Source organism: Gavia stellata, chromosome 14, assembly GCF_030936135.1.
Source record: "Gavia stellata isolate bGavSte3 chromosome 14, bGavSte3.hap2, whole genome shotgun sequence".
Lineage (NCBI taxonomy): Eukaryota > Metazoa > Chordata > Aves > Gaviiformes > Gaviidae > Gavia > Gavia stellata.
The window spans coordinates 21,555,392-21,568,910 of NC_082607.1; the positions used below are offsets into that span (position 1 = coordinate 21,555,392).

Genomic DNA, 13,519 nt, shown 5'->3' on the forward strand with positions numbered 1-13,519 from the left:
CGGGCGGGCGGGCGGGCGGGAAAGCCGCGCGGCCGCAGGAGGCGGCTGCAGGGCGAGGGCTCTGCGGGGCGGGAGCGCGGCCTGGGCGGGCTGCGGGGCGCTGCCATGGCGACGTGCCCCGCCTTCTCCTCAGGGCGGCCGGGCCGGCAGCGAGGCTCCGCCCCGCCGCTCCTCCCAGCGGGTCCGCCGGCGTCCCACAATCCTCTCCGCTCCGGCCCTCGCAGGATGGCGCTGCTGGGGGCTCCGCGGAGCCTGGCGGCAGCCGCCTCCCGCAAGCGGCGGCTGCTCGCCCTCGCCCTGCTGCGGCCTCCGGCGGCCGCCGCCTGCGCGCACGGCTGGCCTGCGGGGAGCGGGCGGCAGCGGGCCCGCGCGGCCCCGGGGAGCGGCCCGGTACGTGGGGGGCGCCGGCCCCGGCCGAGGGCGGCCGGCGGAGGGCGCGGGGGGCGGGCGCTGAGGGGCGCCGGGCGCCGCGGTGCTGCCCCCGCGAGCTCTGCGAGGCCGGCCGGTTTCGTCCTTGCCTTGCCCGCTTGTCAGCGCTCGCCGCCCGGCAGGGGCCCGCGGGGGGGGGGGGCCGGGGCCGCCGCCTCGCTCCCGGAAGCCGCCCCGGCGGGGGAGCCCCTGCGGAGGGGCGGGGGGGCACGGCCTGGTGCTGCCTTTGCGGCGTGCGCGGAGGGCGGGTGGGTCGTGGCGGGTGAAGTCTCGGGCAAGTTTGGGCCCAGACAAGTCGGCGGAACCTCTCCCTCCGTTGTGGTCGTGTGTAGGTGACCGCTCTGTCTCTTACGGTGCCTCCGAGCGTTTGATCACCTTTTTGAGGACAAGCATTAAGAAAACGGTGCTTTTGAACGGCCGCTAAACATTCGTATAGAGACTAACCTGTGCTGGCAGCTCATTTTGCCGTTATGTCGGGAAAGGAAATTGGAATTGGCATTCTTTCTGTCGGCAGTGGAGGGCTGTAACATGCTCCAGTGAACGATTTTTTTGTTACGAGTAAAGAATTGAGTGCGTATCTCGGATTGAATGAGTTCAGCTTTCGATAATTCATACACGTTTTTCCCAGTGAGCGAAGGAAGCGTATCTCGGAGACTGAGTGAGCTGAACTTTCCCTAAACTCCCAGGTAGCTGTTATTTCTGTTTGATAATAACCTTTTTCCCCCCCCGCAGAGTGCCGCTGTTTGTGACCAGCTTTTCGTTGTCACCTGCCTTGATTATTTGTCCCCGACAGGCAGAATTCTGTCATGGACTGCAGTCAGATTCTTACAACTCAGTAGATGAAATAAGCAGGACTGAGGTAGTGAGTTTTGGGGGGTTTTAGTTTTGAAACTTGTGCAGGACATGAAGCTGGGAGTTGAAGGTGATGCAGACTAAATATATTTGGATACATTAAAATATATCTGGGCACTCGGTATTGTCCAGTGTTCCTGGAAACTTATTTCAGGTGTTAGTGAATAAACAACAGTGTTATCATGGGGATGTATAGAAGTATTAATAGTAATCCTGTTTTCTTTTTGAGTGTTTTTATTTTCATGTGAGAAATGCCAATCCTTGCTGATAAGTTTTAATTGCCACATGTTGCTAAATGTTGATTCGCTCTAGATTTTCTGAACTAGAAAGCTAAGGCTATGTCTGTAGTGTATACGTATTCATCTCTTTGGCCTTTTAGTTTCTAGGCATTTCTCCGTTAGAAGGCGGTCAATTAGGCATTTCTTTTTTCACCGTCTGGTGATTAATTTTTACTTCACTTCTGCATCAAGCTCTATTTGGATGAAAATTAGAATTCATTAAATGCGCCAGCAAGATCTTACATTTTGTTAAATAAATACTTCATTCCACATTATGACAAATGGGCAACATATTTTATGTCAGTGTGTTGTGCAAATTTATTTGATTTTTGTCTAGCAGGAGGCTCAAACTTAGTGTTCTGGAGTTTTTGGTTATTATGTCCTTCAAAATTTTGGGACTAGTTGATGTGATTTTTTTAACAATTAAATTTGCTGACAGAGAAAAATGCACTGTCCTGTGATTTCAGTTTCCTTTTTTTTTTTCTTCTCCTTTTTCAGCTAGTTCAAGAAATACTGTGCCTGCACCAACAGAAGTGACTGTCAAAAGTTGGCTAGGCACTTCAGCAGGTGGTATTTCAGAGTGATTAGCCATTGGTTTTTATAAATCGGGTAATTCAGCATTTAAAAATAATCTTCTGGGAGCAAGTATGTGCATCCTATTTTAGTTTCAGTTATTTAATTATTTTGCTGTGTTCATGCAGTAATGAGGACTGTAAATATTTTTAATGGGCTTATTCTGAAAGCTTTTCTAGATATTAAAAAATTGAAGAAACACACCTGGTTTTGCATTTAAAACAGCTTAAACTTGTTTGCCGTGCTCCTAAGCTGCATGCTTCACAGTCGTCTGGGAATAAGGTTTAATGAAAGTAGTGTTTTATAGCATGTGTTCTCGTGAAAGCCTCTAGGCTACTGTGTGATGACACATCTTAGTATACATACTTTAGTGAGTGGGAAAGCTTTTATATTACCTTTATTGCTATCTTCTAGGTATCAAATATGGGTTAGATTTTGCATTGGCTTGTTGAATATAACCAAGGGCGCTAAGTGTGAAATAAATGCCTGTGATGCAGCCTCTTAGTCTCACACGGGATGGGAGACTGGCAGGACCCACCCATGGGTGAAATCCAGATGGTTGGCTTCAACTGCGTGTCTTCCCCAGGGTGTTCCTAAATAGTAGGGGCCTTCCCGGGAGGGTGTACACCTAAGGTGACGTGGTTATAGCAGCAACACGGTGCTGGAGTAGAATCACTTTTGTGAGTAAAATCAACTGTATGACCGCAGTTCTGCTTTTTTTATTGATATAACTACACGAATAGTAGAGGTTTGTGACAGCATAGCTGCGTCAGTCAGGAGTTGTGCCTTTTACAGCCCAGACTGGTGAACAGTATAGCCATAGCTTAACTCGTGAGGAAAAATGGGATTAAAGGAAGGAAAAAGCTCCTGTGAAATAGGACCATAAAAGCAAAGTCACTAACCATTCTTTTTGAAAAAGGTGATTTCAAACACTTGCTCGGCATCCTTCTACTCTACTTTGCGTCCGTGCAGTACTTGATCCCCCCGTCTTCGTTGCTTCGTGTCGGTTGTAAGCTTTTTTTGAGCTTACTATTAGTTGTAAGCTTAATTGTATTATAATACAATATATGTGTTTACTATGGCACTTAGTACAATGAGATTCAAATACAGTAGAGTTGTCTGAGTGCTGTTGCATTACAGATCCGCGTCTTTCTTCCCTCACACTTAAATTTTTCAGTAGTTTTGATTAGAGTCTTGCTTTTCTGAGTAATAAGACATATAACATTAGTATCCTGGAGAGGAAAATAGCTACATTTATGGATGGGAAAAACAGGTTTCCTAAATATTGTGGAACTGTGATCAGGTTCCATTTCTCGATATTGAGATCAGTTTGTATTTCCATAAATGTAGCTCCTTCAGTTCACCCTCCTGCGGTTGGAGTAGGCAGGGGTTCATCATGTTAAAACTCCTGTTTTGAATTTAGGATCTTCTCTGCTGAGTAGTAATAGAGAGAATGGGAATGTTGGATGTGGGCTGCTTGGTAAACTTTGAGAAGTAACCAAACAAAGACTGTATTTTTTTTTCCAGGAAGCTTAGGGGTTTTTTGTAGAACAGTTTACCCGCATCCAAAATAAAAGTAATAGCAAATTCTATTCCATCTAAAACTTAAATGGAAGGAAAACAGCATTTGACTGAAAAGGCCCAACAGCCTTTAGTTAAAGATAATTATTTTACTCGGAGTCTGTATAAGCCAAGAAATACACTGAGGGGTTTCTTTCAGAGAGGACTTTGGCAGTTGTAGAAAGCAGGCCTTTGTCAATTATGGTAAGTGTAACGGTAAAAAATAGAAGAGACTTTTTTTTTTTTCCTTGCATTATCTTGCCCTTCCAGCTGCCACATGAAGTGTGATAAAGAGCATCGTCTTCTGCATGGCTTAATAATATCCCTTGCTCCAGAAGTGGTTGTAAGAAAAGTTTCAGGTATTTTTGTTAAATTTATTTATATTTTGCTTTTTTTTTTTCACCTGAAGCCTGGTCAATTCTGTAAATTTATACTGCTGATTATTGTCCAGACATCATTTCACATGTCCGTATGCATTGCTAAATTCTCTTCTCTAGACTTTGATGGTGTAGGTGAACAGCCTGATGCACAGGAACTATTAATCAATCAATCCATTAGTTGACAGTCTTTACTGACAGATAGATGCTTTGTAATGGGGAATTTGAAATCCTTGAATTTTCAAAACCCCTTTATAGAAGAAGTATTGCTGCTGAGCAGATCAGCAATCCCGTATGTCTGTCTGTAAAAATGGACCTCTAATAATACTGAAAATTGTTGCAAGGAAGGGTATATAATGAAGTAGAACAGATGGAAATACAGGAACTTGATCCGAAAGTCATTCGGGGAATACGGGGGTGCGCAGGGTAAGGAATGTTCCCTGTAGTCTGGGGTGTTGTGGTGTACGTTGGAGTGCCTGCTGTTGATGCTGTGTGGGTTTTCCGTTCTGCCATTGAGACCTGTTTTACCAAAACAAGCCAAATGTGAGAGTGTATTAGTAAGACATTACAGGGGAAGCTCCTTAAGGTATTGTTTTGTTAACCTTCTTGGTTTCATTTGCTCCGGGTATGTGTACAGAGCAGTTGCACGGTGGCCGTTGTTAAATATAACTCCAGTTAAGATTATATTGTTCCTATTGGTGACAGTTTAGTCGAGAATATTTCCACCTTTTCTCTCATCTTCCTCTGCTCTTTCCTAGTCATCTTTTCTTTTTTTGCTTTGCAAACTCAGCAAAATTAACAGCAGGACTTGAATACTGCCCAGGTACTTGAACCCTACCTTCAGTTATCTTTTCTGTTACAGTTAATTTAAAAAACCCATCCCCATTAGATTAGTGCAGTATGTCTGGAACAGTACGTAACATGCTCGAGAGAGAAGCTTCTAAGTGTGGATTTGACCTTGAGCAAATGTGTTTAATCCCTGTTGTTTGTTTACATTTGTAGTATTTAAACTACTACCAATGGTCATGACACTTTTGCAATATGACTTCTATGTGCAATCAGTACCAGACATCTGTTTCATCCTTTAGAGTATATAGAATTATATCAAAAAATACATTAAAAGAACATAATGGTGCAGAGTCAGGCATTCAAAAGGTAGGAAATGCCAGAATTAAAGTTCCTTGCATAATTTCTGAAATTCAGAAATAAGTAGGACTTGCTCCTGCTCCTTTAAAGCAATAACCTGCTACTTTGATCTGTTGCAATAAGGTTCAAGTATGCCTCTCCTTTGTAGTTGTCGTGGTTTAAGCCCAGCTGCCAACTAAGCACCACCCAGCCGCTCGCTCACTCCCCCCCTGCCCCAGCGGGATGGGGGAGAGAATTGGAAAAGTAAAAGTGAGAAGGCTCGTGGGTTGAGATAAGAACAGTTTAATAAATGAAATGAAATAAAATAATAATAATGATAACAATAATAAAAATTGTAATGAAAAGGAAAATTACAACAGCAACAAACAAGAAAGGCAAGTGATGCAAATGAAAACAATTGCTCACCACCCTCCAGCCGATGCCCAGCCCAAGCAGCGGTCCCCCGGCCAGCTTTCCCCCTAGTTTATACACTGAGCATGGTGTCGTATGGTATGGAATATCTCTTTGGTCAGTCGGGGTCAGCTGTCCCGGCTGTGTCCCCTCCCAACACCTTGTGCACCCCCGGCCTGCTCGCTGGTGGGGTGGGGTGAGAAGCAGAAAAGGCCTTGGCGCTGTGTAAGCACTGCTCAGCAGGAAGGAAAACATCCCTGTGTATCAACACTGTTTTCAGCACAAATCCAAAACATAGCCCCATACTAGCTACTATGAAGAAAATTAACTCTATCCCAGCCAAAACCGGCACAGTAGTCCTACATCTATTGGGGAAGAGTAGTAGTGAGGGAAAGTGGAGTCCCAAGTCTGTCCGCAGGATGTGTGGAGAGTTACCAAGTAAGCTTCAGTCCCACTCATTTGGGCAGCTTTGCTAATAATACTGTGATGGCCGGAGGACTTATCAGTGGGGTAAATTGTTCACCTTGTTTAGTTATTTCTTTGCTGAGACTTGGTTTTTAGCAGGAGCTTGGGAGAGGGTTGAAACCTCCAGTCTTCCAGGTTCAGGACTGAAAATAAGAACTTAAGTTTTCCTGTGTACCTTGTGCAAATCTTTTTGTCTTTTTGCTGTATTCATCTCTCAACCCCATGGCAGTTTCTAGCTTCAGTCAAGTAAGCAGGCTATCTAATGCAGTGATTGAGACCAGATCTGCCGGTGTTTCATAGAAGTTGTTTCTGTGGTGGTGTTTGTCTCGTACATCAGTTCGAAGAGAACTTTGCTAACTTTGGGGTCAAAGGATATGAATTATTAGTAAAATATTTTTATGATGTCCTATGAGTATGCTCCAGAAGAGCAGTAATTAACTTCTTTCCAATAGCTGTTGGAGCATCGGTTGCCTACTCCCATGTGCTAGGAATATACAACATTCACACTTAAACACCTGAATTTCAATTCTTACAGTACTCAAGATTTTCTTGCAAGGCCAAGCAGGAGAGCATGGTACTGCTCAGGAGCGATTCCAGCCATGTTGTCTCAAGAGAAGCCAAAGCATAGTTGTGAGCAGTGGTTCATCAGCCCCTAAACTTCTCTTTGGCATGGTGTCTTAACAGCCTTTCATCAGCGTCACATGTTTAAAGAAGTATAAATGCTGGCGTAAAGACGCTGAAGGTTTCAGTATGCTGACTGCGCTCTAGGCTGTAGGAGACAGGAACTCGGTCTCATTGGCGTGAATGTAGGACTTGCTGGTATTAAGCCTCTCACCCTGGATCCTGTCTCCACTATAAATCCTAAATTGTCGCAGTTTAATCCATACTTCTGAATGGCCTCTGACTGGTGAAGCAGGTGGGGTTGTATTGACTAACTGCCTTTGCTGGATTAGAGACCGCTGCTGCCTTTTGGTTGTACAACTTCATTTGGTGTTGGATTCTAGGTACTACCCAGATGCCACGATAGTGGTCAGCGCGAGGGGCGCTTACTCCTCCTCTTGCATGTTGGTGGGGACTTTTATCCAAAATAGCCATGCCTTTGTAATGATTACATTAATTTGCAGTAAGTTGGGATGTGCTGAGGCATCTTGAAGTCCTTCTCTTTCTCCATTATATTTTCTGTTTATGAAACGGTTACTGTTCGTATGGAGAGCATATTAGTTTAGATGGAATCCTCTGTGCTGACATGAAACTGAAGTTATGAGTCTATCTACAATGAAGTGTCTTATAAATGCAGCTCCTTCATTTAACCCCGGCCTTGGAAGCATCAGGGCAGTTCACCCACGCCAGTTAGCTCTACTAAGTGCAAAATGTATAATTCTAATGTTTACTCTTTCTCTGTCTGTAATGTCGTATAATGGAAATGTTTGAAATAAGCAGGTCCCATGCGGTGACTTGTGGGGGAATGATCTTCATTTTCTTAAGAATGACTGACTAAGTTATAACTTATGGTGTCTTAGGACAAGAGCAAAGGAGTGTTTAAGGCAAGGTATAAAATATATGACGGTGCTGCTGTTTATCAAGGTTAAAAATACCCTTTTTTGTGATCAAGTTTTTGGGTTTTTTTCCCTTTTTGACATTTGTCCTTTGCCTTGGGCTGATGAGCAGTTCTTCCGCTATTTTGCTCTGTGGTAGTGATTTTTATATGGTGTGAGGTGTATGGTTAATATTGCAACAGAGTGGTAAAAGATCTAATATTGAATGTGTCAAAGATGATGTGGCACCATCATTGCTAACCAACAGAGAGGTCCCTGTGGTGCCACTGGGGAAGCACTGCCAGCTAGTCCATCTAAGGAAAATAAATGGTCCTTTGAAACTCTTAGAGAAAATGAATTGCTTTCAATGTAACATGTAAAGCATGCTCCGGTTGGTACCTAGCAGTATATCTATTGAAGATGCGTTGACAGATATGCGAATATTGGGTATCTTGTGTCCTGCCTGCCTAAAACTTGTAGTCCCCCGTGCTCTAATTTCCAATAGTCCCAGTGCTTCCCAGTCAAGAGCTGTAGCTTTGTGGTCTAGGAGACAAGCATGGTATGACCTGAGCTAAGAGGAATTGAAAATGGCAGAACCTATAAGCATAAGAATAACAATTCATAATGAAAAACAGATCATAATGAAAAACAGAACAAAAGAGTATTTTAAAGAAGTCGGAAGACAACCTGGGAGAAAATGAAAATGAGAGGAAAGGGAAAACTTTGAGCTTTCATGGTACAAAAGAAACAAAGTCTGATGGGAGTGGGGATTCAGGGAAGGGAAAGGTTCATTGTCACTTAGCGTTTTTGATGGTTGAATGTAATCTATTTTACAGCTGCTCCCCACCAGTTTTCTTCTTCTGTGGCCAGTTGTTAAAAAACAAAGCCATCTGCCTTGTTTTCGTGTTATGGTTGTTTACGTAATCTAGATGAATATTTTCTGAATGTGAAGTGCATGTTCTGCATGACTCCATTTTCACTTTTTTTTGTTCCCTTTTTATTCTGTAGATTCCACCAATCTGCAAGCAAAGAGCATGGCACGGTCTGGGGGGAGATTATTCAAGGCCGTTATTAGAGGCTTCGGAGGTAGGTATAAATTGTTTCTCTTCCTACTTGCAGGTCAGAGAATACTCAAGCCCTTGGAGCACCTTTCAGTTTAGTCTGCTGGGTATTTTTTTAATTTCTTTATTTACAGTTTTGAAGTGCAGCAAGTTAAATGGCAAGTTATGTTTCTGCCTCTAGAAAAGGAGATAACTTTGCTTAGAAGCTTCAGACTGTTGCATTCTCCTCAAGAAGTCTTTCTGAATCTCTAGAAACTAATGAAAATACAGTAACTTACAAAAAGAGTTCTTATAAATGTAGGTTTTGTGTGTTGATACTTAGATTCATGTTGTCAGGCATAGACAATAGCAATGCATAGAAAGCTATGAGTTTTCCTTGAGTATGTAGGGCTTTATTACTTCAAAATTCTGCTTAGGTTGTGGAATATCAAGAAACCATGGAAATTTATTCTCTTCATTCTGAGTGCCAGGACATCAGGCACTCATTCCTTATGAGGTCTGCTTGCCTTAACACTAATGTAAACATAAGGAAGGTGCAATTTTTACTGTTTACGGAATAATTATGACACATTTCTAAGTAACACACTTTGCTTGAATGAAGCTAGGAAATGTATTTGTCTTGTTTTTTGTTTTTTATTATAAAAAAAATAACTGCTCATAGAACTGACTTAGCAGCTAAAATCTTTTGAGGGTCATTGGGACTTCAAAGCATGAAATCTGCTTAGATTGGGTTTTATAATGTTTTTCTTTAAAATATGAAAAGTGGAATTTTGTTTTGGGGAAACCCTGAGGTCTGCTATCAAACTGTATGCATAAAAAGAGACTCCTAAAGAGCTTTTACGTAATTTGAACCCAGAAATTGTCAACATGTAGCAAATTTTTTAAAGAAAATGCAGACTCTTTTTGAAAAGCTTGAACACATCCATTGTTTGTGGCAGGCGCTTTGAAATTGAACTTGGAGAAATGCCTAATGGTACTGAGTTACTATTTTTTAGTACATCTACGTGCATTAATAAATTCAGAATTTTTCTCCTTATTTATTTAGCAGGGAATCTTGGCCACATGCTAAGAGAAGTGAACATTTGTTTTTAAAAAGCAGGTTCCTTTCCTAACTGCACCTGAACCTGCTGTACATGGGTTGCAGCAGGGACTCTGGACCAGGTTAACTTGTGCCTGTCATATGGCACCAGTAGGCCATTCTCATCCTGATAGGAAAGAGAAGTGTGAAGCGGATTTATCTGTTTATTTTGCCCCCAAGTGAAGTTACTGTTTATGTACATGGAAAGAGTATTATTGTCTAAATGTGTTCCACTTTATTAATGTGCCTGAGTACGGTTATCCTCCAAAACTTTAATTTCTTTTCTATGTTCTTAAGTACACTTTTTAGGTGTCCTTTTAACTGAAATATTTAAGGCTCTGTTATCTTTACCTCCTGGCTGCTTGGAACATGCTCTTTACTATACTGCTAGATTTATAGTCCCTTTCTTACTATTGTTTCCTTAAGCAAGGCCAGGTTTTTAGAGGTAATATCTTTTATTAAAGCAAGCTGATATAGTTGGAGGATAAGGGAGGGAAAAAGTAGTTCTTCTTTCTGTTGGCTTTTACATGCATGTTTCCTGAGGTTCTTGCAAATTGACTTTTCATTTTCACACAGATCCTCCCAAGGTGGCGACTGATAGAAAAGAGAATGTGTTGGCATGGTCATGCAGGTGGAGGGCTTCACACAGATCCAAAGGAAGGGGTAAAAAATTGCTTAATTAGTATTGCTTTTTAAATAAAAAATGTGATCAGCTTCCCCCCCCAAAAAAAAAACCCAAACCTGAAAACCCCAAGCAACAATTTGTGAAAAACTGCATTGGTAGCTATGTGACTACTGTAGTGGAGTAGATACTGGTTAATTGTCAATGTAGGCTTACTAGCTCCTAAATCACCAAATGTTTGTAATAACTGTGTTGAAATGCTTCAATTGTTTTATGAAAAATACAATCTTAGTGTCACACACCCATTTGAAATTGGCCTGGGTTATGTTAGATTTTTTTCACAGAAAGTATGTTCTGTTGTAATTCACTGTGGTTTGTTATTCTTGTTTGTGACTGATACTTCCCTGTGTCTTGACATTCAGGATAGTAGAAATCAGCTTGTGGATACAAGTTAGTGCATCGGTTGGTAAAATTGCACTTGAAGGCAGGGGGAGAGAAGTAATTAAACTGCATGTATTTTTACTTGAATTTAATGTTAATGCATCTGATATATTTTGACTGTATTTATATCCAGGAAGCACGTGTTAAAATAATTATGATAGGTATGTAAGGAGAAGCAGTATCTTTTATTAGACCAAATGATTACAGTTAGAAAATGAGGCAAGCTTTTGGTTAAAACAACAGAATATAAACTTTGCATGATTAAAATAGCAAAATCAAAGCTCGTGTATTTATGTAACTTTCATTTGCTCAATTCCTGTGCAAACTTATTTCTGATGCTTTGTGTATTTGCAGAACGATTCTGTGTGATGATTATAACTTGCTCAAACTTGGGTGGGATCTTCCTAAAACTAGTGAATACCATATTGATGACAAACTGAAATTTCACTGCAGAATCCAGGTCTGTCAGGGCTGTTTTGCTCATGCTTAACTGTTCTGACGATGTATTTCCTACAGCCTCATTTGTAAAGAAACTGAAGAGTTATACCTAGTATTTCCTCTTAAATTTTGATCTGAGAGTTACCCCTTCATTGAATCCAAACCTGTTTGTGCTACAGGCAGAAGTCAGAAGAGATGCTACCATAATTTAAGCTTTGGTAGTGAGGGGGAATTTCATAACCTAAAGCATAGCCAGCTTGTTTTAGCAAACATCTGTGATCTTTTCTGCGTAAGGCACGGGGGGAAACGGAATAATCGGACCTCTTCAGTCAGTAGTACTACTGGCTCTGCGTGTAGCATTAACTTTAGACTAATTTTAAGACCCTCCTTGCAACAGATGTAGGCTCTTTCAAATATTTCCTAGGCAAAACAGACTTCAAAGCTAGCAGACTATCTTCCTCTGTGTTTACGCTGATTATATATGTTATGGAATATAATTATTATGGATTGTAATTCTCCTGTAAATGGGAGGAGAATATTATCCTCTGGGTTGTCGCTGTGGTGGTCACGCATCTGTTGGGCTTAATTATTTGTTCTTGGGGGTTTTTTTCCTACTAGAATTTCTGTTTGCCTGGGAATGTTTCCTGTTTGCTGGTATGACTTCATTTTTCACAACTCCATGGAAAAGATTTTTTTTGTATATACATAGAACAAAGTCACCCTCGGATGATTTGGTTACAAATCCATTTCACAGACTCAGCTTCACAACTGACCTATCTTCAAAAAATACCACAAGGGGCTGTTTATTCTTTCCTTAAAAAGCTATTTCCTGAAATGCAGACATTCTTCAACTGAACCCCTTTGCATGTGATGGACAACTTCCAGGACAAATCTATTTAATCATTGTAGATATTACATGTTTAATCATCATGTATTTTCTTTGGAGTTACTATTTTTCAAAGGTCTACAGTTTGTTATCATTCAAAAATATAAATTTCAGGGTTTTCTCTGGTCAGAAAGGAAATTGAAGGTTCTGTTTACCAAAACACTAGTGAGGTTAAGGAACGGTGGATGGTCCTTAACATTAAAACTCACTAGGAATATGTTAGCCAGAAATTTTGATGCCAGCTGATTTTTTTTTTTTTTAGTCTGCTGGGCAGTGTAAATATTCCCGTGGCATTCTCCATTCACCCATTACTTGCAGCTATTCCTGTATAAGCCAATCCCCTGACTTTTATTCCAATAAATGGAGGAATAATGTAGTTAATATAGCACACTGTCAGTTAAGGCTGTTGTCTAACTAAACAAGTATCAGCTGCTAAGGATTGTCCAGGAGAAAGCAGCCAGAACTAGCTCTAGATGAGGTGAAATGTGTGAAGGGAGGGAAAAACAGAGAGTAACATGGGGTGCAAAAGCCAAGAGGGATCTCAGCAAAATTGAAGGGAAGGAAATCTGATGTTACAAGTGCAATTCTTGCACTTGTGTATCCACGCACTTTTATTCAGTGCGTAAAAGTACTGGCATCCAATTTACCACGAGAATTTTTTTCCCCCTAGGATTATGTTTTTAGGAAAACTGCAGGTGATATACATGTCAGCTATATTACACCTTTCTCTCTTCCAAAATTTTTTTGACAAACCAGCCTGTTCATTCTGGAAACTGGCTTTGAGACTGGTGTTTTAAACTGCCCCTTTTATAACAGCTTCAGGGGATACAGAACTGAATACTAAGAATAAACACAGAGTATGAAGGGCACGTTACCTTCATCTCACAAGTAAGGGGGAGAGAAGCTTACACATCTGTTTTGTTACAAGATAATTTTTACTTGCAGCAGTCGCTGATGTGCTGAGTACTGAAACTGAAAACAGTATTGTTCTTTACCGCCTTTGATTTTTTTTTTATGTGTTAGTCTTTTGTACATGGAATAGACAAGAATAAGAACTGTGGTGCCTGACTTGTTGCTAAGCAGACACGTATTACTTTCTTATGGAAAGACTGATAGTCACGATGGAGCCCTGCTAATTAGCCTTCCCCTACCACCATTTCACTCAGTTGCTGTTTAGTTTGCTAGTCATTGCTTGCCTTCTGTGGAGGGATGGATGGTACGAAGACAGAAGACTAAGTACTTTTCCCCCAAAGTTTGGAAGGAAAATTGAGGCCCTAGGTTGACATTTATTTAAGTTGATAAGGCAACTGAAAAAAAGAACGTTACCTCCTTCCTCACCTTGGTGTTTTGCTACATAAGTCACTGTATGGTCAGATAGTGAGCTAGTC

General features: G+C 41.5%; 1 protein-coding gene across 1 annotated transcript in view; it reads left to right on the forward strand.

The window, feature by feature from the left end:
• The first annotated feature begins 225 nt into the window (after window positions 1–225).
• Window positions 226–13,519, forward strand: part of ABCB7 (ATP binding cassette subfamily B member 7) — a 41,444-nt gene continuing 28,150 nt past the window's right edge. The window contains exons 1-3 of the mRNA XM_059824333.1: window positions 226–390; window positions 8,614–8,691; window positions 10,321–10,407. Coding sequence (XP_059680316.1) covers window positions 226–390; window positions 8,614–8,691; window positions 10,321–10,407 — 330 coding nt within the window. The remainder of the gene's footprint in view (window positions 391–8,613; window positions 8,692–10,320; window positions 10,408–13,519) is intronic.